We start from the raw sequence: 26,322 nt of genomic DNA, 5'->3' as shown, positions 1-26,322 counted from the left end.
CAGTTCACAAGTGACCACTGACCGCTGCACCTGCCTCTCAAATTTTAGGCTGCTTTCATGTTCTGAGCCCCCACTCCAACCTACACGTGTACAGGAGACCACAGAAATGCGAACTCAAAGGGAAAATGGACACTGGATGAAGTGTAGTATGCTTTAATATATGCAAGAAACTGAAATATATAATACTGATGCAGCAAATTTATCTTTTTCAGCCCAACACTATGAATGCACACTAACTTTTTTTTTTTCTGAGAATTGCCATGAATTTCCCACACCCGTTTGAGAGCTCACACAGCAGTGGTGTTCCCCAAGGAATGTGAAGTTATACACATCATTGCTCTTTGTCAGGGCTTTCAGTTCTCACTGTGCTCTTGAGAAAGTTTGTTCATGAAACAGGTTCATCATCTATTAAATGTGATCACCAGGGAATGGTTGATAATATACAATTAAGAGAGCTGAGCACAGAATATCCTGAGCAGCTGTATCCCTCTGGCTAAAATCTACTATTAGCAGATGCTACTTAAAGGTGGGAGAAACACTAGCAGTCAAAGATGATAAAACCAGAAAGATTCTTTGAGCTCTTCTGTATCAACATAGTCTTCATCAGAGCTCTGCAAATATTTGTTCCGTTATACCTTAGATAACTCCATCATGAAGATTAATGCTACAAGAAGAAAATAAATTAGCCTATTGGAGATCCCTTCCAAACATTCAAGGTCCTGTTCCATAGCCTTTGATCTACATAGGTTTTGGATCAAACTAAGACTGTAGCTCCCATGCTATTGTGACTTGCATGTCTAGAACTTAAAGGGATGAAAAAGCAGTGAGTTTCAATTTTCATGTTCAAAATGCAGTATGTACAAGGAAAGTGAAAATGGGACAGATGCTTACCTTTTTTATCTTAATGAAGGCTTAACTGAGAAACAGTAAGTTCCTCTTATTGTGTTGAAGATCTGTGAAAGATCTGCAGCTCTGTTTGTCATGAGCAGGAACAGAACCCTACTTGGGTAGAGAAGGAAGGTCATGGTAGGAAGCATCTTAGATGGCTTAGAGCTATATTTAGTCTCCATTTCAAGCTTTTACACCTGTTTGTGGTAAATATGTTAGTAAGTACAATACTACATTGTTACCGGAAACAAGGAAGTCTTTGTTTTTAATTCTGGGTGTTCTTGCAGGTGATGTTGTAATTACATTTGCATTGAGAGTTGAAGAGAATGCTCTTTAGGAATACTCATTTTTAAGACTGGGATTCAGCATTCTAACAGATCAGTTGGCTTTCAACTGCTCATTCTATAATGCATGAAAATGTATTATTAATTAAATCTATCACTTTCCCTTGGTGGCTCTCCAAATTGCAAGATTATTTTTTTTGTTGCTGTTGTTGACATTCCCAGCAAAGGACCCCAGGGTAAGCTCCAAAGGATGCTTGTGCTATTAAAGTCTTGGTCTGACCAAGATATGAATATAGGAAACACTCCTGCTTTTTCTCTAGTATGTACATGCAAAGCTCCACAGCTTTTTAAGTAAGCTAAACTATTTAGCTAGAGCTAATGTAGTTCCTCTGTTGGATGTAAGCTTGAGGATTTTCTCGGCTGGGGAGAGTATCACTCATCTTCAAGTCAGCATACTGCAGGAGCTCCCTGCTTGCCTTGGAGGTTCCATATGCTGTCTGTTGCTCCAGGATAAACCCAAAGCTCTCAGCTCATGCCTTGTCAGGCCAAAAGAAGCCTTTCACTGCTGCATGGTTGATTGTTCTAGTCACGTCTGAAAACTAGAGGGGAAACTCAGAATAATTTACATGGTCACAGAAAGCTTCCATCAAATGGAATGACACTTGGCGTGTCTTTCTTCCTACCTTAGATACACAAATACTTAGCTCAGAAAGTATGTGTAATGTATTCAAATGGCTGAACATGCTATTTACTACTGTTATTGGTAATAAGATTCCTGCACGTTATGGTAATAACCTTATTTGTAAACCAATTTTTGATGATTTGGATTAAATGTGATCTCTTTTGTGGTTTTCCAAATGTTTTTTTTTTTTTTTTTTTTGTCCCCATAAACTGATGATATACACAGAAGTAGTCTGTCTTCCCTTAGAGACTTAACAAGTAGAGACTTGACCAGCAAAAGGAAATTGCCCTAACCATGTGGAAAATGTAGGCTTATATTTTATTTCACTGTCACAAAGCTCTCTGGCCTGAAATCTTTTCTTCAGATATTCCATAGTCTCTATTTCTGCAGTTTGGGCAAAAGATGAGATTTAGATACTACCATCCTGGGTGGAAAATAAGACAGTAGCAGAAGTTTTTGTGTTTGGAAAACTTCTAGCTTTGGGCTTCAGAAAGAAGCCATGTAGACAACTCTGGTTATATTAGAGATGTATGAATTTAATGTCTTGCATACATCCCACAAATTCATTTTCTGTTCTGATTTGGAAACCATTTTGTTGTTCTCCAGTGAAAAATCTCTACGAATGAGTCCAAGAGGAAAACTTTGAGTTAAAATACATTTCTGTTTGGCAACAGCTAATTAGATGTTCCTGACCGTTCTGCTGCAGGGCTCTGCGGCATAGTTTCCAGTTCAGTGCACTTCTGTACGCACCCTTTCTTCCCTTGATCAGCATATTTTTGACTGTAATTTTTGTAATTGTTGTGTAGCTCATAGCTTCTACTAATTCGTATGCAGAGACTGCACTTGTAGGATAACGTAACAGGCATCCATGTGGTAAGATCCATGTGCACTGCCTCAGCAGAAAACTACCTCAGGGTTCCTGGTCCCAGCTGCAGGGAGCAGAGGTTAGGGGTCTGCAATGGTGAAGTAATAGCCCCTGAATCTTATGGGGCAAGTATTTTGCTGTTGTGTCTCTGCATTTTGTGTGGTGTCATTTTGCCCCCGCCCAGTTTCTGTTGAGTGCCTTTTTCAGAAGGAGGAGGAGAAAACAAACACATACAAACATCACAATGCTGTTAACAGTATTTTAAGCAAATACAGACCTCTATAAGCATCAAATTACTACATCAGCTTTGCTTACATTTCTTGTGCCACTGGTAGGTCAGGATAAATCTTTCTGTCCTTGTGTGATGTAGCTGCTTCTGAACAAGGTTAGAGAGCAGCAGAGGTCCTTTTGAATGTGTTTGTGAGGAAAAGACTTAAGAAAGCATGACAGTGATTTTGCATCTTCTGTTTTCAATAGTCGTCATTCTTAATTGTTTCTTACTAGGGACTCTTCCTTGTAACTTGAATTCCATGAAAAGGGATTTGTTACCTCTATTATTGGTGCTTCTCCTCAGAAGCTGTAACTCTGATATCAGAATAGGCTTCTAGCAAAATGGCTGAGATATTGTAAGAGCAGATGTCGTTCTCTGGCTTTCTGACTTTGGACTATTTCATTGCTATGAGAAAAAGAAAAGCTTACAACTTCGAAACAGAAACAAATCTGACAGCAGTAGGGTTCTCTGCAGACCACTTTTACATGGCCTGTATTGGACTCCTAAGCCACTTCTGGGATCCCTATCCTGGGTCTGGGAATCCTGAATTCTTTCTGTACTGTGTCACTGGCTTTGTGGTGCTTGGTATGTTGTGTGGGGCTCAAGATGTGCTGTGCTTCTGCCATTGCTGATATAATCTACTGGGAATTGAAGGTGTTTCTGGACATGTGGAATGCTGAGAACTCTTTTCCCTGACTGTCAAATGAAGATATTTATTTTTCCTAAGCACTGAAATACATGAAAAATGCATATCAGTTTCAGAGTGTTGTGATTATGGGTTGAAAATAATCATCACAGTTCATAAAGATAGTGCCATGCAGGTGCTCTTCATAAAGAAGTAGAAGGTGAGCTCCCAGGGTATGTCAGAATTCACTTGAACAGAAAGTGGCTGAGCGAGGAGGTTGCTGAACCTGTATGGAAGGAAAGCTTTGTGGGGGTGCTACAATTTGTCCCCCAGCAGTAGGTAGATTGGGTGCCTGGAGTCAATGCAAGCAGATCGCAAGAGGAAATCATATTTTTTTTTGTCTGTTGTGAGTTAGCTGTCAATGACCTTATTGAAGGCTTGCATGTGCACACATCTGTGATAGTGTACATCTTGGGGAAAAAAAAATTATTATAAGATCTCATTATCATGTTCTCCTGATAATTGTTTTCTGAGTAGGAAGGAGAGAGAAAAACACTTTGTTTAAATTATAAGGTCAGGTCCGTTTCTAAACATGCTTTTTATTACGGATTCCTGGGAGTCATTTACTGCCCTTTAATTAATAGTTTTAGGCTATTTCTTTGTGTGCCAACATAGATTTGAAAAGGAATGTATTATTTCCTCTTCCCTTTAATTTCAAATGAGATGTTACTTACTGTTTAGGAAGGCTTGTATCTCTGGGGATATTAGTACAAAGCATGCCTTTTCCCCAGCTATAACTTTGAATGGCATTACTACAGGCTGACTTGACAAACATATGTTTTACACCTGTCACATGCTTACTATTACCAACAAAAGAACACCCTCTGCACTAAGTACTTTTTAAAAGTTTATTTCTTATAAAAAAGGTTGTTGCAGGTTGTTGCTTAGAGGTAAGATGCTGGTTTTCTTCTTCCATATGGAAAAATATGAATACAGAGTAATTCTTCCCAATTCTGATCTTTGTGTTCAGCCCGGAGTTCTGTGCTCTGCAGGACAGAGGGAAAACTGCTTCCCTACAGCTAATGAGAAGGCAGAGCAAGTACTACTCCATGACGTTTCATTAACCCTTATCAGCTTAGCGCTGTAGCTGAAGACCAGAGGCAAAGGCTGCTGTATCTGAGATCCATTTGGGAGCTCTCATTATTGCTCTTGACTCTGCTCATCTTTTTGGCAGCCCTACCTGGGGTAGCCGGGAGGGGAAAACAATTCAAAGGTGAACTTTAGTTCCCAGCCCTAGCAATTCATGACTCACTCGCAGTGGTATTGGAGGCAGTGCAGTTAAAACCTTTGTGGCTTTTTCTCCCTATGATAAACCTGTGAGCAGATGTCCTTAATTCAGAGCTGTGTCAACTGAAAAAAATTTCAGTGGTTCTAAATGTACTAGCAAAGAAAAACCTTTAAAATCTCTGCAATGTGCCCTTGTGTGCTCTGCATCCTTTAGAAGCAGTTGATGAGTTTAAATCCACGTTCACTGGTACTTTCAATGTGTTTTGGCACTCTGACAAACTATTTAAAACTTTTGTGTTTTCACAGTTAATTATATTTCCTTCCTGGCAGCATTAGAGGCAACAGCATCAAACCAAAGGAGATGCTTACATAGAAATATATACATAAAACTCCTTAAAGCACATTTCTTTTGAACTGATGTGTGGGAAATAGTACAGAACCACAAAATAGACTCAATATTAAGAAATATTGAAATAACAGGATGCAACAATATCCACCTGTCAGAAAGGCAAGTGTTAGTCTTTGTTGATAAAAGTCACGCTTCACGATGACTTCAGTCTTTTCTGTCTTCTCTGAATCAGGCAGTCTGGTTCACTTAATGTGATTAAAGTTCCCTAGGTGATGCATCAAGACGACTTTTTTTCTTTTTGTCTTTAGATACAGAATGGGTAGCTCTCTTTCTGCAATAGTGGGTATATCCACTTATCGGTGTAAGGGAAGGGGAAGTAGAACAGAAGTTAATGCAAAGCAGTTGCCTGATAGGGCAACTGATTTAAAATCTATGAAATCTCCATTAGGAGGTTTATTGGGGGCAAACAGTCAATCGTAGTGTATTGCATCATTTGCTAATGCTGCCTGCTGTTTATTTGCTTGCCTCTTGCCAGAAGAGTTTGTGTCCCAAGTAATGGAGCGTTCTTCTATCACCGCCTCTCTGTGCACCCTGTAAAGATGGAAGCATTTCTCTTCTCCACTTTGCAGAAAGGGAGAGGGAGGCTCTGAAACTCACCTGCTGTCCCAGAACAAGCCAGCAGCAAACTCAGGAACATAGCCCATGTACCAAGCTCCTTATCTGCTGAACTTCCAGAGGGAGGCAGCAATTGCAGCTAGCCCCTTCCCAGCGTGCAAGGGTATGTGCCTGTGTGTGGAAGAGCTGAGGAGATAATGTTAGAGAAGGAATTGATTAGGAGCAATTTGCCAGGGGAAGGGAGCTGTACTGTGAGCTGTCAGCAAGTAATGAAGCAAGGATGCCAATTGACAGGTGGACCAAAGACTTTTCAGTAGGAGGGAGGAGGAAATCGGTTCCAGGATGCAATTGCTCTAATTGAGGCTGTGAAGAGATAAATGGATAAAGTTTGCAACAGCTGGAGGCTGCACTGAAGGAAAACTTTGAGGGTTTGTTATCCTCTCAGGAGGTCTTTTAGTCACCATGGTGATGCCTCTGGCAGACATCAGCAGGGGCGGGCGGGGGGGGGTACAGTAAAACCAAACCCGATGTCAAACAAAAGCCCCCAAGCAAAAGGTTTTAGGTATTGTGGGGGAGGGGTGTGGAGAAATAAATATTGGTGGTGATGTGCTTCAAACTGGCACTGTAAGCACACGTCTAATGGTGCCGGGATGCCATGGTTACAGGCTCTGTGTAAAAATGTCAGCAGTTACACAGCAGTGCATGTTGGACACCAGGAGCGGTGGTGTGGGCACCAGGTTTTCAGGGCCCATAGGTGCTTCTGCAGGACAATTTCTGTGTGTCCACCGGAAAAAAAATGAAAACTTTTCATGTATGAAAATTACGGTAAATTTAATGTTTGGCATAGGTATTAAGAAGAATGGTCATGTGAAGGTCAGCTTCAGAACCACAAGGGAGCAAGCATTGTGTCTCGCTGTTGGCAAGAAGCAGACTGTTTTCTTACAGCAGCAAGCACTGCACAGTAGTTGGTTGGGCCATTGAAGGACTTAGCTGGAAGGAAGTACTTCGACTGGAGAGAGCTGATCAATTCTTTTACTTTTTGTTTTCAATTCTCAGCTGCTTCTTCATTTCTCCCTATACCACCATACCCCAGTTTCTTTTCATCACTGCTGCCTGTTTGTTTTTGGTGTTGCTTTGGAAGTTTTATCTCAGTTCTTGCTACATGCATCTTTCAAACACTCTTTAAATGGGCTATATGTATGCTATACAGCTTCTTAAAATCTCGTCAGTTACTCCTTTTAGTTATGGATAATTTACGTAAGAATATGTAAGCAAAAAAGGGTGGAGTTACCCAGACTTTTATCTGTTTTTCTTGGCAAATTTAACTAGGTTAATAATTTGAATTCAAGTGAATGAATGGAAATGCATGCTTTTCAGATGTCTACGTTTCAACATTATTGATGGATACCTTGGTGTTGACAAGATTATTTGCTTGTATAGGGGTGGCTGGTAAAAGATCAGGATCCTCTTGGCCAGCACTGAACAAATCAATGAGTAATCTTAGTTGCTGCATAGGAGCTGGTACTCTGGAATGTCAAAATGGAGGCAAACGAATGTAGTAAGAAACACAAGGAAAATCAAAGGAATAATGGGAGCTGCAGTAATAGGATTGTGTGCCTGGAAGCAAGAAGAACTTGATTTCAGAGTGCTGGAAAGGATGTAATTTCAGAGAGCAATACCTCTGGATAGTATTGCAGTAGTCTCTAGAGAGTCTAATCAGTGACCAACCTTACATGATATGCACATGTAACTAGGAACTTAATGACATTGTTCCGTCTGATTAAATGCTACTTACCCTAGCTGTCGTTTCATAACTCGTTTCTCATGGGTCTTGAAGATGTACATCATGGGAGAAGAGTTGGAGGAAATAATGTTGGGATTTGTCTTCCTTTCTGCATGCAATGGGTAGCATGGAAGGAGGAATAAACACAAGTGCAAAAATGTATGATGATGTTGTTGTTGAAGTAAAAATGAGTTTTGCTATCTGATCAAAGGAAGCTACTTCTTTAGCTTTTCCCCATGTAATGAAAAAGTTTATAACAATATGCTTGCTGTATGTAAAATGAAGCATTTCAGTTGTATATTACTTAATGAATCTATATGTAAATATATATATAAATATAGGTTATAAATCTATGCATCTGAAATTAAGGGTTAAGTGATAATATGATGATGGAAATCGCTGGAGGAGTTGGGCTCAATGATCCTTGTGGGGTCTGTTCCAACTTGTGATATTCTCTGGTTCTAAATTCATGCTTTCCCATGAACTTCTTAAGCAAGGTGCTGTTAAAAGGTGTGTGGAAGGGAAGTGAATGGCTCTTGTTTGTTTTGTTTTTTTTTTTTTGTTTGTTTTTTTTTTGTTTTTTTTTGTTTTTTTGTTTTTGTTTTTTTTTGTTACATGGGCATCAGTAGTTACAACTGCTGTGGGACCTGAAACTTGTGCTTTTGGGAGTTTATATGGCAAACTTCTGCTTTATTTCTTTTCGTGCTGCCATTTTGTTGTTGTTTTTATGGTTTATCTTGATTCCTTTATTTCTACAAAATTAATCTTAAGTTATGTCAGAAAAATCCAATGCTTTTTTTTGTTACTAATGTTCTTGAGATTGCTAACTTGTTTAACCAGCGGTTAAGAGAGTTGCCATTTTGTGAGTCATTGCTGACTGAACACAGAAATGTCATAGCTGCTCAATAGCTGGATTGCTTTATTTTCAGTGAGGACACAAATAAGACCAAGTTATTCTAACATACACTAGCATGCGGGCTATGTTTGTTTTTCTGTAAAGCATTTTTTATATACGCTGGGGTAGTTTAGCCCTAACCACAGCAGTGCAAATTATCTCACACGAGGCAGTCTTAAACTTTTTTACAGCATATACCCACTTGACTTAATTCAGAAGATAGGACTCTCTATCTTTTGCATTTTGTGTTTGGTTTCTAGGGTTTTTCCACTGGATGGTCTAGCTGCCATGTAAATCATTTCCTCCTCCTTGACTGTGATAAGAATTGGTTACCGACAGTCTATGCCTAATGCCAAAATAACCAGAAAAATGTCTATTATACTCTTTCACTGTGTGGGGGATACATCTGCTCTTGCAATGTTTTGTGAAGATTTCCTTGAAAGAGAGAGATCTGTTTCACTCACTTGTGGAATACGTTAGAGAAGAATGCAGCTGATGGAGGAATTTCTTATATGTTCTGTAACAGAAAACTTCATTAGCAATAACTTCAAGTTTCAAATAATTATTTTCCCCCTGTATTTCCTCATTAGGATACAGAAGGTATTGTATTTGAGTAAGAGTTAAGGTGCAAGTAGATGATATCTTAAGTACTGCAACTGGGCATGTTTTCATTCATAATTAAATGTATTTGCATTTTCAAGTCATTGACCAAATTTGATTGCTCTAGACTGACATTTGTTGCAACGTCAGAATGTCACTCCCTTTTCTCGTGTTTTTGACTTCATTGTTCTGCTGTGCCAATTATTGTGCTCTTTTCTATCCAGCATTTTATGACTTTACTGGAGAATCAAATGGAGAGAAAAGGCAGAGAGTCCTGTTTATATTTAAACCATTTTAAGATTTAGCAAAAGTGATAGGGAAACTGTAGGTAAAAAGAAATGAAATAATGCCTAAACATAACTAGTAACTCAAAGTTTGCCCTGTATGGAAGATACCTCTTGGAATCGTCAGTGAGCCTTTGAACAAATTAGAATAAGGCCATTTAACAGCCTACACTTCTGAGGCCAGTGAAAGAAAATGGGCTTTTTCTTGAGTTTACTTTTTGTTGTTGCATCCTGATAGTTTTAGTAGTACTGAAGGGAAGATATAGTTGTCAGAACGACATGTTGGAAGGACTTCCCTGAAGAAACCACAGCTCCCACAGGCTTTGTGAGTATCTTGTAACAACGTTCTCTTTTGGAAAAGCAAAAACAATCCTGTAGTAATCTTATTCCCTGCTAAAGGTAGAACAAAGCTGTAAGTTGGATCTGGAGAACACCTAAATCTGAAGAGCCAGTCTATAGCTCCAAGTCTACTACATGACAGAGACCATTTGACTTGATCACAATGAAGGAGAAAAAATTAGTTTAATTAACTGGGTTTCTAGGCACGTTCCCACCATAAGGAAGCAGTTACCTGGAGGAGCTGCTGAATGTCCTTCATTTGGCATATTCAAAACATAACTGGACAAGTCCTTGAGGAACCTGATCTTGTCAGCCCTGCTTTGAGTTGGAGAAGAGGGGAACAATGTGACTTTGAGAGGTTCCTTCCAATTATTCTACAGTTCTTTGCTTCTAGGCAATTGTAGGAAATAAGCCGATGTGATCTTTGTGTTCAATAGACGCAAGAAGTTGTGATTCCTCATGGCTGAGCCATCAGTTACTCAGAGTTGCTAATTTAGCTTCAATGCAAGGTGCAGTTCTTGGAAGTTACTCATCATCCTGGGCCAAATCCTGTTTGTTATATTGTATTCAGAAGGATGTTTCTAAAAATGTAAGTCATCTCAAGTTTAAAAACCTAGGTTTAATTAAATAATAATAATTTTAAAATCTGTCTACTTTTCTCACTCTCCGAAGAGGTCAAAGATGTAAGTGATTGTGCTATTTGCATTCTCTCTAGCTGTCACCTGTAGGGCTCTGGAGGATGCAATTGCTGCAGTTTGAGGAAGAATGAGTGACCCTTAACAGGGGGCTTAAGGGGCATTCCAGGCCTAGAGATGAAAGGATGAAGAAAAAATCCTCTGTATTATTGAAGCGTGTGAAAGGCATGAAAGAGTGAGAGGTAGATCAATAGTTTGCATTTACAGTGCAGGAGAGAAAAAAAAAGATATACTGGGATTTATTTTTCTAGCTTACTTGAGAGAGATTTCTTCAGCTTCCACGCACACACATCATCTTTAGGAAGAACAGAACTGGGGTTTCTGAAGAATTGTATGCCTTTGGCATCCTGTAAGGTGTACCAAAAGTGCACTCTTCTCCACGCAACCTGCCAAAGAAATGATATATCACCTAAAGACTTTACTGGGACTGTAGCTGGCATTTGACAATCAAGCTATAGGCTGAAACTAAAATATCGAGGGTCAGTGCTCAAAGAGATGGAGATGAAGGTGCTCTTGAAAGACATGAATGAAGGAAATCTTTATCAATTAGAGTAGAGGGTGAGGTTAAGAGGATGTATTCTATCCATTTTAGCTGTTTTCTTAGCCTTATTCATTTAAACTTGCTATCTAAAACCTCTTAGTAATACCTGTTAAATGCCATATGGTTAACTGAGTCCGTGCTCCCTGTCTAAGTAGGTGTTTGCATAGCAGCTGTAAGTAGTCTACCATAGTACTATGTGGTGATGGGGTGCATTGCTTTTTAATATAATGACAGGTTCATTTCAAAGGCAAGCAGTTATATTCCTCCTGATAATTTATATAAACCCTCTTCAAGAATAGGACGTGCCAGGGCATTTAAGATCAAATGCTGTATACAGGTGCAAAAATGTAGCGTTAAAGCATAATTTAAAATTTGTAAGAGATTACAATAGCCTTCTCTGTGAGAATGTTATGGATATTATCTGTAATATTCATAGAAACTTATTGCTTCTGTGCCTGAAGTCACCTAATACTTCCAAAATGAAGTGTAGGGAAATTGCTGTGATCATTAGATCAATGCAGGCAGCCCACAGCCCTTTCAATAAAATGTCTCACACAAATGAGTATATTGCGCCATGCTACTGAAGGCCATGCACTCTGGGTCTCTGAGATGATGATTCATTTTATAGTTTAGTTTTTAACTGCTGATTTCCTGACAATATACTTGCCTCAGATGAACTTTTGGAGAGTGGTTGAATATCAAAGCCATAAGAGCCTGTGGTAGCCTCTGCCTGGGGTAAGAAGTGTTGTCTTCTTGTGGGCAAACGTGCCTTGTGCGATTTGTCTGGTGATGTTTCTCATAGCAGTGGGAATACCTTGGTTAGCCGGTGCTGTTGAGGCTGTGTGTTACATGAGGAGTTGGACTCAGTGATCGTTATGAGTCCCTTCCAACTCGGGGTATTCCATGATTCTTGTATCAGCCTGCTCCTCCAGGTGCAGCTTTGCCACTGAGTCCCTTGTTAGGAGCTGTTGCTGCTTGTAGCTGTAAGATGTAGGCCACTCAAGTCTGGTGCAAAAACTGTGATGTCTGGAGAAGCTGCTTTCTAGTAGAACGATAAAAGACGTTTAGCTTTTCTGCGAAACTTCATATTTTGCCTTGAAAGAAGGGTAGCCAGGCATGGGAGATTAGATGTCTCCCTTGAGTGATATTACGATTGTAATGGGGATGGCAGAGGATGCCGGGAAAGAACTGATACCAAAGACAAAGCAAACTGGCTGCGGGGAAGAAAGTCCTGGGTCAAGGTGAGCGAGTTATTCAGAACCACTGTGCTTTTTCTCTCCTCAGCTGACTTTCTTCAGATACAGTTGTTCTTGAATGATCACAATCAGTATATCAAAATAAACGCTTTAGAGAGTAAGGTAAAAGGAGTTGCTGGCAAGACTGTAAATCCTCTCATGGAACAAATGATAACTCAGCTCAAGAGCCCTTTTGTCCTGGGAGTATGGGAAGGATATAAATTCTCTGAAAGTATCTGTCAGTCGGAATTGCTCTGCATTCATCATGCCAGCCCTCTGCATCATTCATGAATGTCATAAGAGACTAAAGAATTGGCACTTCATGGTGAGAATGATTAAACAACCATTACACTTGTCTTTTACTTTGGCACAGTACCTTTTAAACAGATCACCTGTATAAAGCTCACACCGGTACACCTCTTGTAACAATGACTGTCCTTTCATGGTGGTGAGAAAAGAAGAAAACTAAGAAAAGTTGCATATCATTTACGGAAGGGTTTGTATGCTGTGCTGTTAGTTCTGGATTGTTTTGTTTTTGCATTCCTGCTATGTGACCTTGGGGGGAATGTTAGAGAGTCTTTGGGAAGGTAAGCTTCTAAACAGGTATTTCTTCTCATCCCTGGCCTTTCAGTAGTTGTGTTGGATAATGATGTATTTGGGGTGAGGTGAAAAAGCTCAGAATTCCTAGCGTAGGTTTTCTTGGCAGACCAAAACAGCCCTGCTTAATTCTAAAGGACTAGTCTGTGTTTACAGTAATAAGTAGCAAAAGAGTAGGTTTTCAGAATGAAACTTGCTATTTTTATAGCATGCTTCTGAAATGCTTGTGGCCAGCAGGTTCTAGTAGCTTTGCTGCAGACTTGGTGTGTGATTTAGCCACCTTCTGTGGCTCTGGGGAGTATCTAGTAGCTAGTATTTGGAGTCTAATTCTCTTCTGCATTCAAGCCTGAAAGTTTGGGCTTTGGTCTCCTGCTGTGGAGACCATAAATGTAAACTGTATTTACTGTTTTTTCTACCTAGACTATAGAAATGTGAATGCGTGTTTAAGGAAGAATAAAGAATTACTTACTCTTACTGAGCGGCCAGTTTAAAACAAGCAAAACCTTGTATTCTGTATGTTATCTCTTCTAAACATGAGGTGAGTAAATTAAAGTGAGAGAACAGTGCTTGTGTTAGTATTTTTTTTTCTCCTGATAGTTCATTTGTTTTAATGCCATAAGCCATAGCTTAAGGATCAAAACTAGAGAGAATTTATTTTAGGGAAGAACTGAACAGGCTGGGATCAGTAATAGCACTCTAGCCTCCATCTATTCTGAGCTGTCTAGGCCATCTTGTTACCATTCAGATTCTGAAAAACTATTTTAGTTAACTAACATCCCTGTTCTCACTCCAGGCCCCAAATGTGCTATGAATCCTACTGTGCTTTTGTCTGCTAACAGTAGTCTCTGAGTTAAGTTCCTCTGGCATGCTGCCTTCTGGGCTTCTCCAAGGACATTCTCTCTGTGGGCTGTTTTATCGGGAAACGCCAAGAAATAAGAAATCACATTCAGATTCCAGCTTCTCTTTGGCAGATGAATGCAACTAAGGAATTCTTGCATCTGCTTTTACTGAATTTAGTTACCATTGCCCCGATGAAGTTTCTCACCAGGTGGCAGGTAACATTTTCTCCCTGATATCTGCGCTCCCAAACCTGTCCTGCAAGGGTCACAGTAACTGGGCACTGTTCTCTGGGCACTTACACTCAGCAAATTTCATATTTCAGTTGGAGGATTTTTAACTTTTTTTTTTGACTGTTTCTGGTGCATTTTGGTTTTAAGACTTTTGTCTTCCTCTAACGCAAGTTCTGTATTTGTTACAAGCAGTACATGTTTTTTGTAAGATGTTTTTGTTTTTCTGTGGTGCATAGAGAAGTCCTGGAGGGATTGTCCTTGTGGACCTCTTTTAGATTGATGTCTGTCATATGTCTGCCTAAAGATGTGGGGGCTGAAATTGATGATTCAACTGAAAGACAGGACTTGAGGGCTGGGGCTGGTGGTACGATAACACTCTACGAGGCAAGGTTGACACTGAGAGGATAGATAAAAGGACAGATCACTGTGTCTTCCAGTACAAGAACTAGGGAACATCTATTTATCAAGAGCAAGTATGAAAAATGAAGGTGATTCTTCACTTTGTAGAGTAACAGGCTGGAAGGGACCTTAGAAAGTCTCTACTTCAAACCCCTGCTCAGAGCAGGGTCAGCTGTGAGGTCAGATCAGATTGCTTGGGGTTTCATGTACTCATATATTGAGAACTCCATGCGTGGAGGCTCTCAAATCTCCTTGAATGACCTGTTTGACTGTGTATCTGTCTTTGTGAGGAGGGAAAAAAAAAAAAAAAAAACACACAAAAAAAACCACTTTTAATCCTGTGAAGTCAGAATCTCTTATTTCAAACTATGTCCATTGCTGCTTGTTCTCAAGTTATTCATCAGTGAAGGCCATGGCTTTTGTCTTCTCATTAACTTCTGTGCAAGTGCTGTGAGATTGCCCTTAGGTCCCCTTGAAGTTGTCTTCTCCAAGAGGAGGAAGCCCAATTCCTTTGGTCTTTCTTAACAAGCCAGACACTTCAGTCTCCTGTGACAGTATTTGTGGCCCTCAAGTGAACTCACTTCAGTTTGTCAATGTCTGTTTGTATTAGGGTCCCCAAAATTGGATGCATTACTCTAGATATGGTCTAACAAACACTGAATAAAGAGGAATAATCACTTGAACTGCTGGCTGCAGTCCTCTCAATGCAGCTTAGGATGCTGCCAGTTGCCTTTGCTAAGGCACATGGCTGGCTGTTCAGCTAGCTGAATCAGTGACAGAGTTAAGTATGTGAAGCTGAAGGTTTGTAAGCCATTGTTGTGAATCCAAAACTTCTAAATGCTTTCAAGGGGAGACTTGATAAGTACCTGGAAATTAGGTCTGTTTGGAATTACTGTATAAATGAACTATATAAGGCTGAGGCAGTGTCTAAAAGGGCTCATAGTCTGGGTGTGTACTTTAAGGAAGTAGCGCTTTCTCTGTTCTATGTTTTCCCTAGGTGTCCACTTAAGATCAGTGATAAAGATATGACAATGTGTTAGTTGACACATTCATTTTATGTAAATGAAAATACTAACAAAGAATATTTCCTGGCTGTAATCTGTTATGTTTAAGTTGGTACGTCTCTGGTAATCTTGGGCATACTTTAGTTAGCATCTAATCCCTAAATTCCTTCCAAGATAGCAAATATCCCTGATGTGCCTTATCACTAACTCAGATTAGAGGGAAAAATTGATATTCTCTGTGTGCTGGATTTAGGGAAATTCATGGTTCAAGTGTGAACTTGAATCTTGGACTCTCTGGTAGTTCTAGGAACACTCCCTTCCTCTCTCCCTTTTTTTTCTTCCAATCTTTTTAATGCAGTGTAACTAATGAGAAGCAGCATACTGTCTGATCCGATTGTTGGCTGATGCACACATACGGGGAGGAAAGTGACTCGTATTAATTTGCTGTCATTGAAAAAGACAGACAAACAAAGAAAGCATGATCCAAATTGCTGCTTCCATTTTGAGTTAGTCTTGCAGATCTCCTAACTCCTTTTTGCGTAGAATAAGCGTCTTCGTATTTTATAGGTGGAAAGGAATTGCAGTTTCATAACAATGTATGTTTTCTGAGGAGGGAGAATAAAATATTGTTCAATCTGCATCTCAGAGGATTGTCAAGAAAAAAACTGTCCTGAAATGAGAAAGAGCTACTTCATAAGAAGACTTTTTAAGCACAGATGCTTGTTTTTGGGGGGATTAGACAGGCAACTTTGTGTCAGGGCCTTATATTTTTTTATTCTTAGGCACTTTAAAACTCTTGATTAAATAAATTGGACATTTCAGCAGTCATTTCGTAAAATGTATCAGGTCTGTCTCTGTTTTCTCCTAAGAAGGATCCTGTGATGGAACAATCAAATCAGATAATGATGGCCAGCTCCCCTGTAAACTTTCAACCTCCCTTTAGTTCTTTATTATTAAGAAGGTGTTAAGGGTGGCTGATGTTTTTGCAAATATGGAAGGACAGAGGGAAGGGGGTTGGTAAGCTTCTTGGTATTAGTGCTGTTATTTTCTTATTTGAATCCTAAAACCATTTATGAATCTTAAATTCAGTCAAACTGCTTCTTGACTTTTTTTTTTTTTTACCCCCTCAGTCCTTAATTAGTTTGATAATGGTACCTGTATACAGTGTGTGTAGTGGATAGCACCCATAGGAATAATTTCTAAATGTTAATCACAAAAACTGGAAATAAGAAACACATAATAGGTCTTCTCTAGACAATACAGATCTTCCAGCACACTTAGAGTTGACCCAGTTCTGGTGATTTCCAGTTATGAAGTCAGCCAAATCCATGCTATTCAGGAGTTTATTGCAAAATTAGGTAAGGATTTTACCTGTTTTAATCACTGTTAATCTTAATGGATATGGACACTTATTATCTGTCCTCAAAACATTCTTTTACCATTCTTTTAATTTTTTACTCCTAAGAAATTTATTTGGAGGAAACTCAGAGTTGCACAGTTGCATGGCCTATTTGATGTGCCGGAAGGAAAAAGCTGGAAAAACAATTATCAGAAGCTTTATTTTTTCTCAGTCTGTGTATATTTTTCCTGAAGAGAGCAGCTAGTGCAAATAAGATGTTGAACTGAATAAAGCCATGAAGAGCTATGCCATTCTTTTCTTGTCTGTGAACTGAGTGGTCAAATACACAGTTTGCCTTAAGCTGTGAATATCTGGGAGAGACCTGAATCTTTGGGGGTAGTAATCAGGTTAATCTGATTTACCTTTACTTATTACTTTTATTTTTATTTGAAACACTCAAAACTGTTGGGCAAAGACCTGGATGCTAGTTTGAGGTTTTCATTCAGAGCTATTTCAGTCAAAACCTCTACTCTATTTGATCAGAGATTTCTATTAATCTGAACATAAATTGTTTTACAACTCTCCCTTGTTGTTTTGTTCATCTCTGCTTGCTAGGGCAGAATAGTTCCCTCCACCTTGTTTTTTTGGGAGCTATGTTTTTTTGCATTACATGACCACCTAACATTTACTGCTGCAGGAAGCATTATCTCCTTATTGAGTTTCAGCAGTTGTGTGTCTGAACTTTTCTCGCCTGCTTTCATGCCAGAATTCTAACTTGCATTCCTTTACTAATGCCGTGATTATTAGTAAACATGATAGGACCTTTACAGTTACATATGAAGTACCATAGGTGGCTCATCAGAAAAAAATAGAAAAATAGACTATCAGGAAATACAGTAGGACCATGAAGTAGTCACAAAAAGGAAAAAAAAAAATCCCAAAAAACATAGCAATAGGGTAAGAAAAATAATAGGGTTATTTTGTTTTTATACTTCAGTCCAACTTCTAAAATTGTGTATCTTCCATTTCTTCCCTTATTAAGGAAAGTAAAAATAGTTCTCCAGTCCTTTTACCCAAATGTGAAGTAACACTATGTAATTAGAATCCTATGCAGAACAAAGACAATAACTGAGAGAAAGGCACATGCAGTGTCTCGTGTTATTTTAGGTAGAGAGATGTTACCATGATAAATAAACCGAAATATCATGGTGGTGAATTACCACCATGAGCAGGAGACTTCTGGCCGCATGAGCGGCAGAGGTTGCAGAGCACTGGTATGGTAGGAGGCTGTGAACTGCCCTGCACTAGTCACAGCTGGCTCTGACATGGGTGAAAACAGCCCACTGCATGCTAAAACTTCAACTGATCAGAGAAGCACGTAGTGCCACTGCTCAGACACGTAGTGCCACTGCTCAGAAATGGTCAAGAACGGATGGTAGCTGCTAGCCACAGTTAACACGGGGTGGCACATGAGGAAGCATGAAAAGGGGCATAGAAGAAGGATCAGGAAAAGGCGCATGCAAGGGGATATGGCTGGGGACATGCTGGAGAACTTCTTGGAAACTGGCTCTCTGTGCCGGATGACATGTGCCTTTGAGGGCACTGCAGCCTGGGGTAGTGATATCCCTTAAGGAATGGGGCCTTTGGGATCCTGTGGGAGAACATGCACGCTGTTGAGGAACTCGGTGAGGCCTGTGGACAATCACGTGCAGGGGCATGCCTGGGGCCTGCAGGCGACCTGTGCAGGAACAACTATGTCCCTGAGGGACTGGGGTCTGGTGGAAAACCCATGCTAGCACACAGAAAATAAACAAGAAGTGGGGAACGGCAGAAAAACTTCCATGCATCGGCCCTGATCTCCTGCACTGTCTCTGCGGAGGGCAGGGAGGATAAGGAGCCAAGTGTCGTGTGCTGGGAAGGCCAGGGGAGTTCAGACTAGGAAGGGGGACGGTTGATGGTGGGCTGCAGATCAGGCAGAGGAGGGGGAGGAAAGGTATTTTCCCGAGTGTTTGTTTAATTGTTTATTGTCTCTATTTCCCTGTGCCTGAATAAAAATAAAATTTTGTTAGCTGTCAATAAAACAGTGTGAGATGACCTCAGTTCTGATTGTTTAGTCAATATTGTCATGAAGGAAAGTGGGATTCTCGTCATAAATTTTTGTTTTTTTAACTCAGACCTGGTTAAAAGCTACAATCGTTACCTAAGATCCTTATTAATTTTCATGTTAAAGGCGCTTTTTGGTTTTAAAAATCTGAACTGTGCAGCTCACAGTACATTAAACTCATCCCAGTGCGGAGTTGCTGCTGTAAACTATGTCTATATGTTCGTGGGCTGTAATATCTGTCAGACATGATGTTTTCCTGGCCACAGTGGAGAATAGTTTTAGAGTTATGGTGTAGCCAAGACAAAATGGGCTGTTGATAAAGTGACTTAGTAGATGCAAATAGAGAATGTTTTTATTTAACAGCAGGAGATTTGCAGAATCCCTAAGGGACAAAAGAAGTTATATCTTGTGTAAATGTGGCAGACTTGTTCTCTACTGCTTTACAGGATTAGTTCTAGGCAAGATAGAGCTTCTGCAGTTCTTCAGCGTTGATTGAAGGATACTCTTCCTTAAGATAGATTTTGAGGACTTTGGGCGATGATTAGAAAAAATGATAACTGATTTAAAATTATAGATGGTGGTGCCAACTTCAAGTAAATGTTTCTTAGCACAACTCACTGTGAGGTTTTACTTGCTGTGGCTTATAACATTGCTGATAACTTTTCTGTTAGGAATTTTCTGTGATGAGGATTTTGCCTTAAACTACTTTGTTTTGACCGGAACTAAATAATCTAACAGTTCTGTCCATGAATGTAGCTAGCAAAATGCACAACTTCCCTAAGCTAAGTAGGCAGGCTCTGAACAGCAGCCTTGTCACATGTATTGTGACATGTCGGTCTCTAATTTTTTACATCTCTAAATACCAAAGTTAGAGTAGTCAACTGCCATTTTGCTAAACTTTATTTTTATGAGAAATTGCAGTCTTATGTACGCTAAATGGGTAGTGGTGTCCTAGTAGCTTAAATCTCTACAGTGTTTCCTTACCATATATTTCTTGGCTTCTCTGAGCTCCAAATTCTGCATGCAGCATCCCAGTAAAGCAGCTGAACATATTCTGCTCCTGTTTGTTTTCGCGCATTTGTACGGTAAAGGTGGCCCAGGGCACTGTGAGAAGTGGGATTTCTCACAGTTGAGGAGGAAAATCATTTTTGTGCACTTGTATCTGTTGTTGTATTTACAAAGTGTGGGTAATATAGTGGAAGTAGTGAAACACTAACAATAAATACCACGGAATTAATAGTCCCTCAGAACTCCTTGTTTCCAGGGCATGGTTGGAGTTGTTTATTAAATTAGTTATGCAACTAAGCCTTGAACAATGAGGAAAACCTAGACATCCAGTAGCTGCTCGTTAACAGTGTCCTGTCCATCATCAGTCTCAAATAGAAATTGTCATGGGAGGAAGAGAAATCCTACTTTTTAATCTTGTTTGGTTCTTTTAAGTTTTGTACTCTGAGAACGATCTCATGGCAGCTGCAGTCAAACAGAAGCACTCAAGTCAAATGTTTGTTTGGATTTTTGTTTGCTTTTCTAATATGATCGCTTTGTGGTAGTAATTCAGGTTATTCTTCCTCTTCAATTTTTAGTTAACATCTGCACCTTGTGTTTTTAGATAGGAGTGACTATTCTGTCACTCCTCTATTTAGATAGGAGTGACTTTAGAAGGAAAGCTAATTTATTTCTATGAAGTTAACATGACATGGATTTAAACACAGAGCAACTTGTATCCTGTATAGCCTCAAAATGGAAGGAATGGAAAGGGGCACTTACATACACAACAAATAATAGTACATTCAGCTATGCACAGGTCAACCAACCAGCCCATCTATTATTATGCAGGTAATTTTGACCTGTACAATAAAGAAACAACTGCTGGCCATCAGGCTTCTGTTAAAAGGTTAGTTTAGGCAGTGATCTTTTGGTGGTTTCATTTGATGGAGCTTTGTGCATACATGTAAACCCACAGTACTGAATTTTTTAAAGTTAAGCCTAGAAACAAAATCTGTGTTTTGTGAGGGAAAAATGAGCTCTGTTAAGCAGTTAAGTCCCATGACAGGCCTATGAAGACATAATTGGTTCTAATTGGAGCTCACAGGAGCTCTGACATGCTCTACCTGAAGCCAAATGGCTCTTAGGCAATGAAATCATCTGTCTTTATAAATAGCAAAGAACTCTCTTCCAAGTTTGTCTTCCCTTATAAAGGGCCTGATAGCCAGTTTAAAAAAAAAAAAAAAGGCAAGGGGGAAGGTGGTAGAAGGAAACCAACCAAACTTGCAGTTCAAGTGAGAATAGTTTTGGAAAGCAGGTTTTAATTCATGAAGTCATTAACAATATGTAAACTCGTCTTGCTTTACTTAACATGCTGATGTGTCTTGCTTTAATCTGTAATGAAATACACACAGCTTTCAGAACAAGCTAATTACTGAAGGAAGATATTTGTAGTGTAGTTTATAGTGGGCAGTTTGTATTCCCAACTGTGGTGAAAGCCATAGATAACTCAATACCCAGTCATTGCTAACATTGCTAACTCGACGAGTTTACATATATAGTTGGGGATGTGTTTAAAAGCAAAGAAACAAAAACATACTCTACATATTTTGCAAGTCATGCATCCTTGTCTTGATGAGCAGTTAGAGTTCAGTCTGTAGAATTAACCTTTCTGAAACTGAAATGATGCATGCTCAAAGTTCAGTATGTCAGTGTGGTTTTCTGTTAACTCACACTTAAAAGTGAAATTTCCTACTTAACTCTGATTTCAGACATCAGTTTGAGTTTACTGAGTGTGTGTTCTGGTGGGTATGCAGAGACCTGGAAGATAGGGAACATGGATGCATTTCCACTCTTATCATTGAGTCAGCTGCTTATAAATCATTTCCCTTCTATGTGCCTGAGTTTTGCTGTCTTGGTAATATGTGCTGAGAGGAAGCTTCTTAAACTAGGGTGAAGGGTATCAATTATTTCCACTAATATGTACTATTCATTTGGAATTCAGGTCATGAAGAGCTTTACTGGAGCTGCAGCTTTGTAGGCAAGTGTTGAAGTGACCCATATAAGATTCAACCTGGTTCTTTATCTAGTTCTGCTTATTCTTCTCAGGGTTATTTTATACACATTGCTGGTTGGTATACATGGGGGGAGAAATAGCATTAGTTGTAGTTTCACTCAGACTGGAAAATGTTCCAAGTTGTCCTGTGCTGTCCACAGATGTCGCATCCCTGGTGCTGAAATGGGAACTGGATATTTTTGCTTATTATTTTGTATCTTGTGACCTGTTGTAATAGTACTTAGAAACTCAGGTACAGTAAGTGGCTGAGGCACTGAGATGTATTCCTGACTTGCCTATAGATTTGGATCTGGAATGGCAATTTTAATCACATTTTCCCAGAAGCTCAGAGGCTGTTTTGATGAGTTACAAAAATCCTGCTCCTAACTTTGAGTGTTGAGTACAAGTGAGAAAGTAGTCTCTGAACACTTCTGCTTCTCAGCTTATTAATCTGTGATGGTAAATTTCTCACTGGTGTGTCTGTCTAACTGAGCTGAGATGGCCCTTGTAAATGTGAGAGGACAGCATTCAGGTTTGGAGAGGTTTGGTATTGTCCTTCTTAAAAAACAAAAAGTCAGGGAACAAATTTCCAAATAAATTATGCTGGAGATGCATGTACTAGATTTCCAAAAATCTTAAGCGGTGTTGAAAAAAACAGTCTCCCACTGTGAGGAGTCTTGAACTGAAGACAAGGTAAGCCTTAAAGAGACCAAGTATTTCCTTTGAATACCCAAATAAAACTGAGTCCCATATCCCATGCTTCTGAAATAGATATTTGATTGGTTGTTTTTTTTGGTGTTTTTCTCTTCTTTTTTACACTCTTCCCCCCCTGTCCCCTGAAGGAAAAAAAAAAAAAGAGCATTATGTTATTGTCTGGGATGATATTAAGCACTAATGAAATCATTCATTCTTGATAAGGGTTTCACTTATCTTTATCTCAAAGGCTGCTTGCCTTTATTTAGGAACCAAAATATTTCAGGATCCCAATGTAAGTTATAATTTAGCTGGTTGCATACAGTAGAGAAGTCTTCAGTGATTTATATCTCAAGAGGAAGCTTGTTTGTTTGCTTGTGGTTCTCTTGCTGTTATGCATGTAGGAACATGAGTACTGTGTTCAGTTTTGGGCCCCTCGCTACAAGAAGGACATCGAGGTGCTTGAACGGGTCCAGAGAAGGGCGACGAAGCTGGTGAGGGGCCTGGAGAACAAGTCCTACGAGGAGCAGCTGAGGGGGATGGGCTTGTTCAGCCTGGAGAAGAGGAGGCTCAGGGGCGACCTTATTGCTCTCTACAGATACCTTAAAGGAGGCTGTAGAGAGGTGGGGGTTGGCCTGTTCTCCCACGTGCCTGGTGACAGGACGAGGGGGAATGGGCTTAAGTTGTGCCAGGGGAGTTTTAGGTTAGATGTTAGGAAGAACTTCTTTACTGAAAGGGTTGTGAGGCATTGGAATGGGCTGCCCAGGGAGGTGGTGGAGTCACCATCCCTGGAAGTCTTCAAAAGACGTTTAGATGTAGAGCTTAGGGATATGGTTTAGTGGGGACTGTTAGTGTTAGGTTAGAGGTTGGACTCGATGATCTTGAGGTCTCTTCCAACCTAGAAACTCTGTGATTCTGTGATGAGGATGCTCGGAGTAACATACATGCACATTTAGATTACTAACTGGAAGTATTTGGAGTCTTGAGTCCATGTTCATCTGAAGGATGAACTTTCCATAAGGAAGAAATTATGTCGTTTGTTATTGAATCTAATGGTGCAAGGCTAATGGTGGGGGAACAGATACATTTTGTCTGATTTAAAAAGCTATTTCATCTTCTTATCTCTTTCTGTTAGAAAAAGCATCTAGCATTTCAGGGTTGTGGCTCATCAAAGGAAAACTTGTGGAATGCATGTGAGAGGGCAGTCTAAATAGCCATTTTGTGTGCATTATAACATGTGTTGTAAATATCCAAGAGGACTCTCCATGTCACTTGTCGCAAAATGTATTTTATTGTGCTGTCCTCCCCTATTACTTAACAGAGCCTGGAAAATATATTTCCCTCATTTGCAAATTGATTTGCATGGAGTCTTCTCTGTGTGTTGTCAGTAGCCTGGTCAGAAGGGGGCCTTGATTTTCCCGTGTTAATTAATGAAAGCATATGCTTGCATATATTCCTTTTCAGAAGCCGCAGAATTATTTCTGGAGTTGACAAATAAATGAAGCGAATAATTAATGCTTTTTTCTTTGGTTTTCTGTTTTGTAGCTGGTGCCACATATATATTTGGGAAGAGTGGAGGTCTCATCTTGTACACCTGGCCAGCTAATGACAGACCAAGCACAAGGACAGACCGTCTTGCTGTGGGCTTCAGCACAACAGTGAAGGATGGCATTCTTGTGAGGATTGACAGTGCCCCTGGGCTTGGTGACTTTCTGCAACTGCACATAGTGAGTATAGATAGACCCTATACTATTAATATAAAATAACAAGCGTCATACTCTACAGTTCTGTGTCTTCAGCACTCATCGTGTTTATTGAATGACTGAATGGGACGAACAGGGAGCAAAGATTTGGTGCCGGAAGAAGGGGAAAAGGGGAGCTGGTGTGTGTGTGTGTGCTCATGAGATTTTTGTATCAGTAGAATCTATTTGAGAACTGTAGAAGTACTTCATGGCAGAGTTAATCTACTTGACAAATGCATAGTCCTGAACTTATGGTTTAGTATTGCTATTCTCAAAGGCAAAGAATGAAATCGAGTGATAATTAATTTTTCTCACTGAGAAAGTTAAGTGAAAACTGACCAGATCCTCACCTACTGTAGAAAGAGTTGATCTAATCTGCTATTGCAAGCATCAGTTAGTTCAAAACAACGTGGCTTGCAAAAAAGAAAATAAACTTTTCCTTTGTGAGAGCAAATATTCAAATATGGAAGTTGGGGTGAAAGTGTGGAATTCTTTGAGAAAATGAGACTAAGACTGGAAAGTTTTTGAGAGGGTTTTTTTTTTTTTTTTTCAGATGTGGTGGGGAGGGGGCTGGGAAGGAAGCACTTGTTTTCCTTTCTAAATGAAGTAGCCAAGACATTTACTAGAGGTAGAAGCTGGTTGTATTGCTTAATGCTCTTGTTTGCCGTGTCTTATGCATCAATTCATAGTGGAAGAGGGATGTGACATTTGCAGGATTTGAATGAGCTGGGGAGTTGTTGACATTTCACTGGAACCTAGAGAAAGTATAAGTAAGCATGAGGAATGTCAGGGTCCAGTATGCAGACCTGATGTGAATGACTGACAGTCTTAGTCTGATGCTGAGTTACAGAAGAATTTACAATGTTTGGAGTCTTCTGGAAGCACTTGGTGTATGGCAGGGTGACTCTGAAGCAAGGGTTAAGGCTAGCCCTCATTGCCAGCATTTTAAAAATCCTGGCACTCTATTTTTTTTCCCATACCCTTTTTTCTTGCTTTCTCAAAGCAAACATTAAAAAACAACAACAAAAAGGCTAAAAAGCAGAAGATACTGTCAATATGAATGTTAAGCCTAATGGGTTAGAATTCCATAACTCATGTTAAGCATAAATGGTTGGACATAATTGAACAAGCCACTATGTATTCTTCAGTTGTTGTATTAAAACATGTTTGTAAAATGCTATCAAGTAACTGGAGAACATGTGAGGAGAAGTACAGATATATGAATTTATTCAGTCTTAGGAAGAGTAGTCTAAGATGGGATCTCATTGCTTTTGGTTGCCTTCTGGGACGTTAATAGGGGAAATTGAAGTTAGGCTCTTCTTGGTGGTGCTCAGTGGAAGGAAGAGGGGATATGTACACAAGTACCAAAATGGGATTTCTCAGAAGTAATAATGAAGGCACATAGTCTTTCTCTATAACATGGTTTTGAATATTATCAACTCTTTTCTTATGAATGAGTTCAACAGAACTTTTTTTGACTTTTTTCTAACATTATCTGATATCTACAGACATCAGATATGTAAATCTAAGCTATTAATTGCAGTTGCTATTAGTGCTAAAAGTTCTTTTGACTGTTTGTGGTGTAGTTTGGCTAATTTTATGCCTGAAGATGTTCACTAGCAGCAAATAGAGAACTAGTTGAACTTCAGTTTCCCTTTTGTGGTCAGGATGGACTTAGGAGCATTTGTCTTATATTTGTGAGTATCCAAAGCTAAGTTACGGTGCTCTCTTGGGCTTGTTATTACTGCTTATCATGTCTATCACCAACAATAGCCTTTTGAAATGACACTTTAAATGCGAGACGATATGACCTCTTACTTTGCAAAATATATGCAAGCTTTCCATGAGATCAGTCTTTTTGACTAACTGAAATCTACCACATGCTGTGTGCTGTCATGTTCGAAGATGCTGTCCGTCTTCCTTTTTTCAAAGCCTTGTTCTTCCATTAGGCATTTTTTTCTGTGTTGAAAGAAACAAGGCGATGGATCAAATGATGATAAAAAGTATAGGAGAAATATATTTGTATATCCTGACAGTTACAAAAGGTTATTAAACTGATAATTAAATAGAACTTTAAAAGGTAATTGGTTAAACCA

General features: G+C 39.5%; 1 protein-coding gene across 29 annotated transcripts in view; it reads left to right on the top strand.

The window, feature by feature from the left end:
• Positions 1 to 26,322, top strand: part of NRXN3 (neurexin 3) — a 970,936-nt gene that overhangs the window by 693,947 nt on the left and 250,667 nt on the right. For all 29 annotated transcript variants that reach the window (XR_011096953.1, XM_068683067.1, XM_068683066.1 and 26 more), the window contains one exon: positions 24,030 to 24,211. Coding sequence is in view for 28 of the 29 variants with exons in the window: in XM_068683067.1 (XP_068539168.1) it covers positions 24,030 to 24,211 (182 nt within the window). In the remaining variant the exon portion in view is untranslated. The remainder of the gene's footprint in view (positions 1 to 24,029; positions 24,212 to 26,322) is intronic.

Source organism: Anas acuta, chromosome 5 (genome assembly GCF_963932015.1).
Source record: "Anas acuta chromosome 5, bAnaAcu1.1, whole genome shotgun sequence".
Classification (NCBI taxonomy): Eukaryota; Metazoa; Chordata; class Aves; order Anseriformes; family Anatidae; genus Anas; species Anas acuta.
Note: the sequence above shows the minus strand (reverse complement) of the source record. Positions and strands in the feature narration are given on the sequence as shown.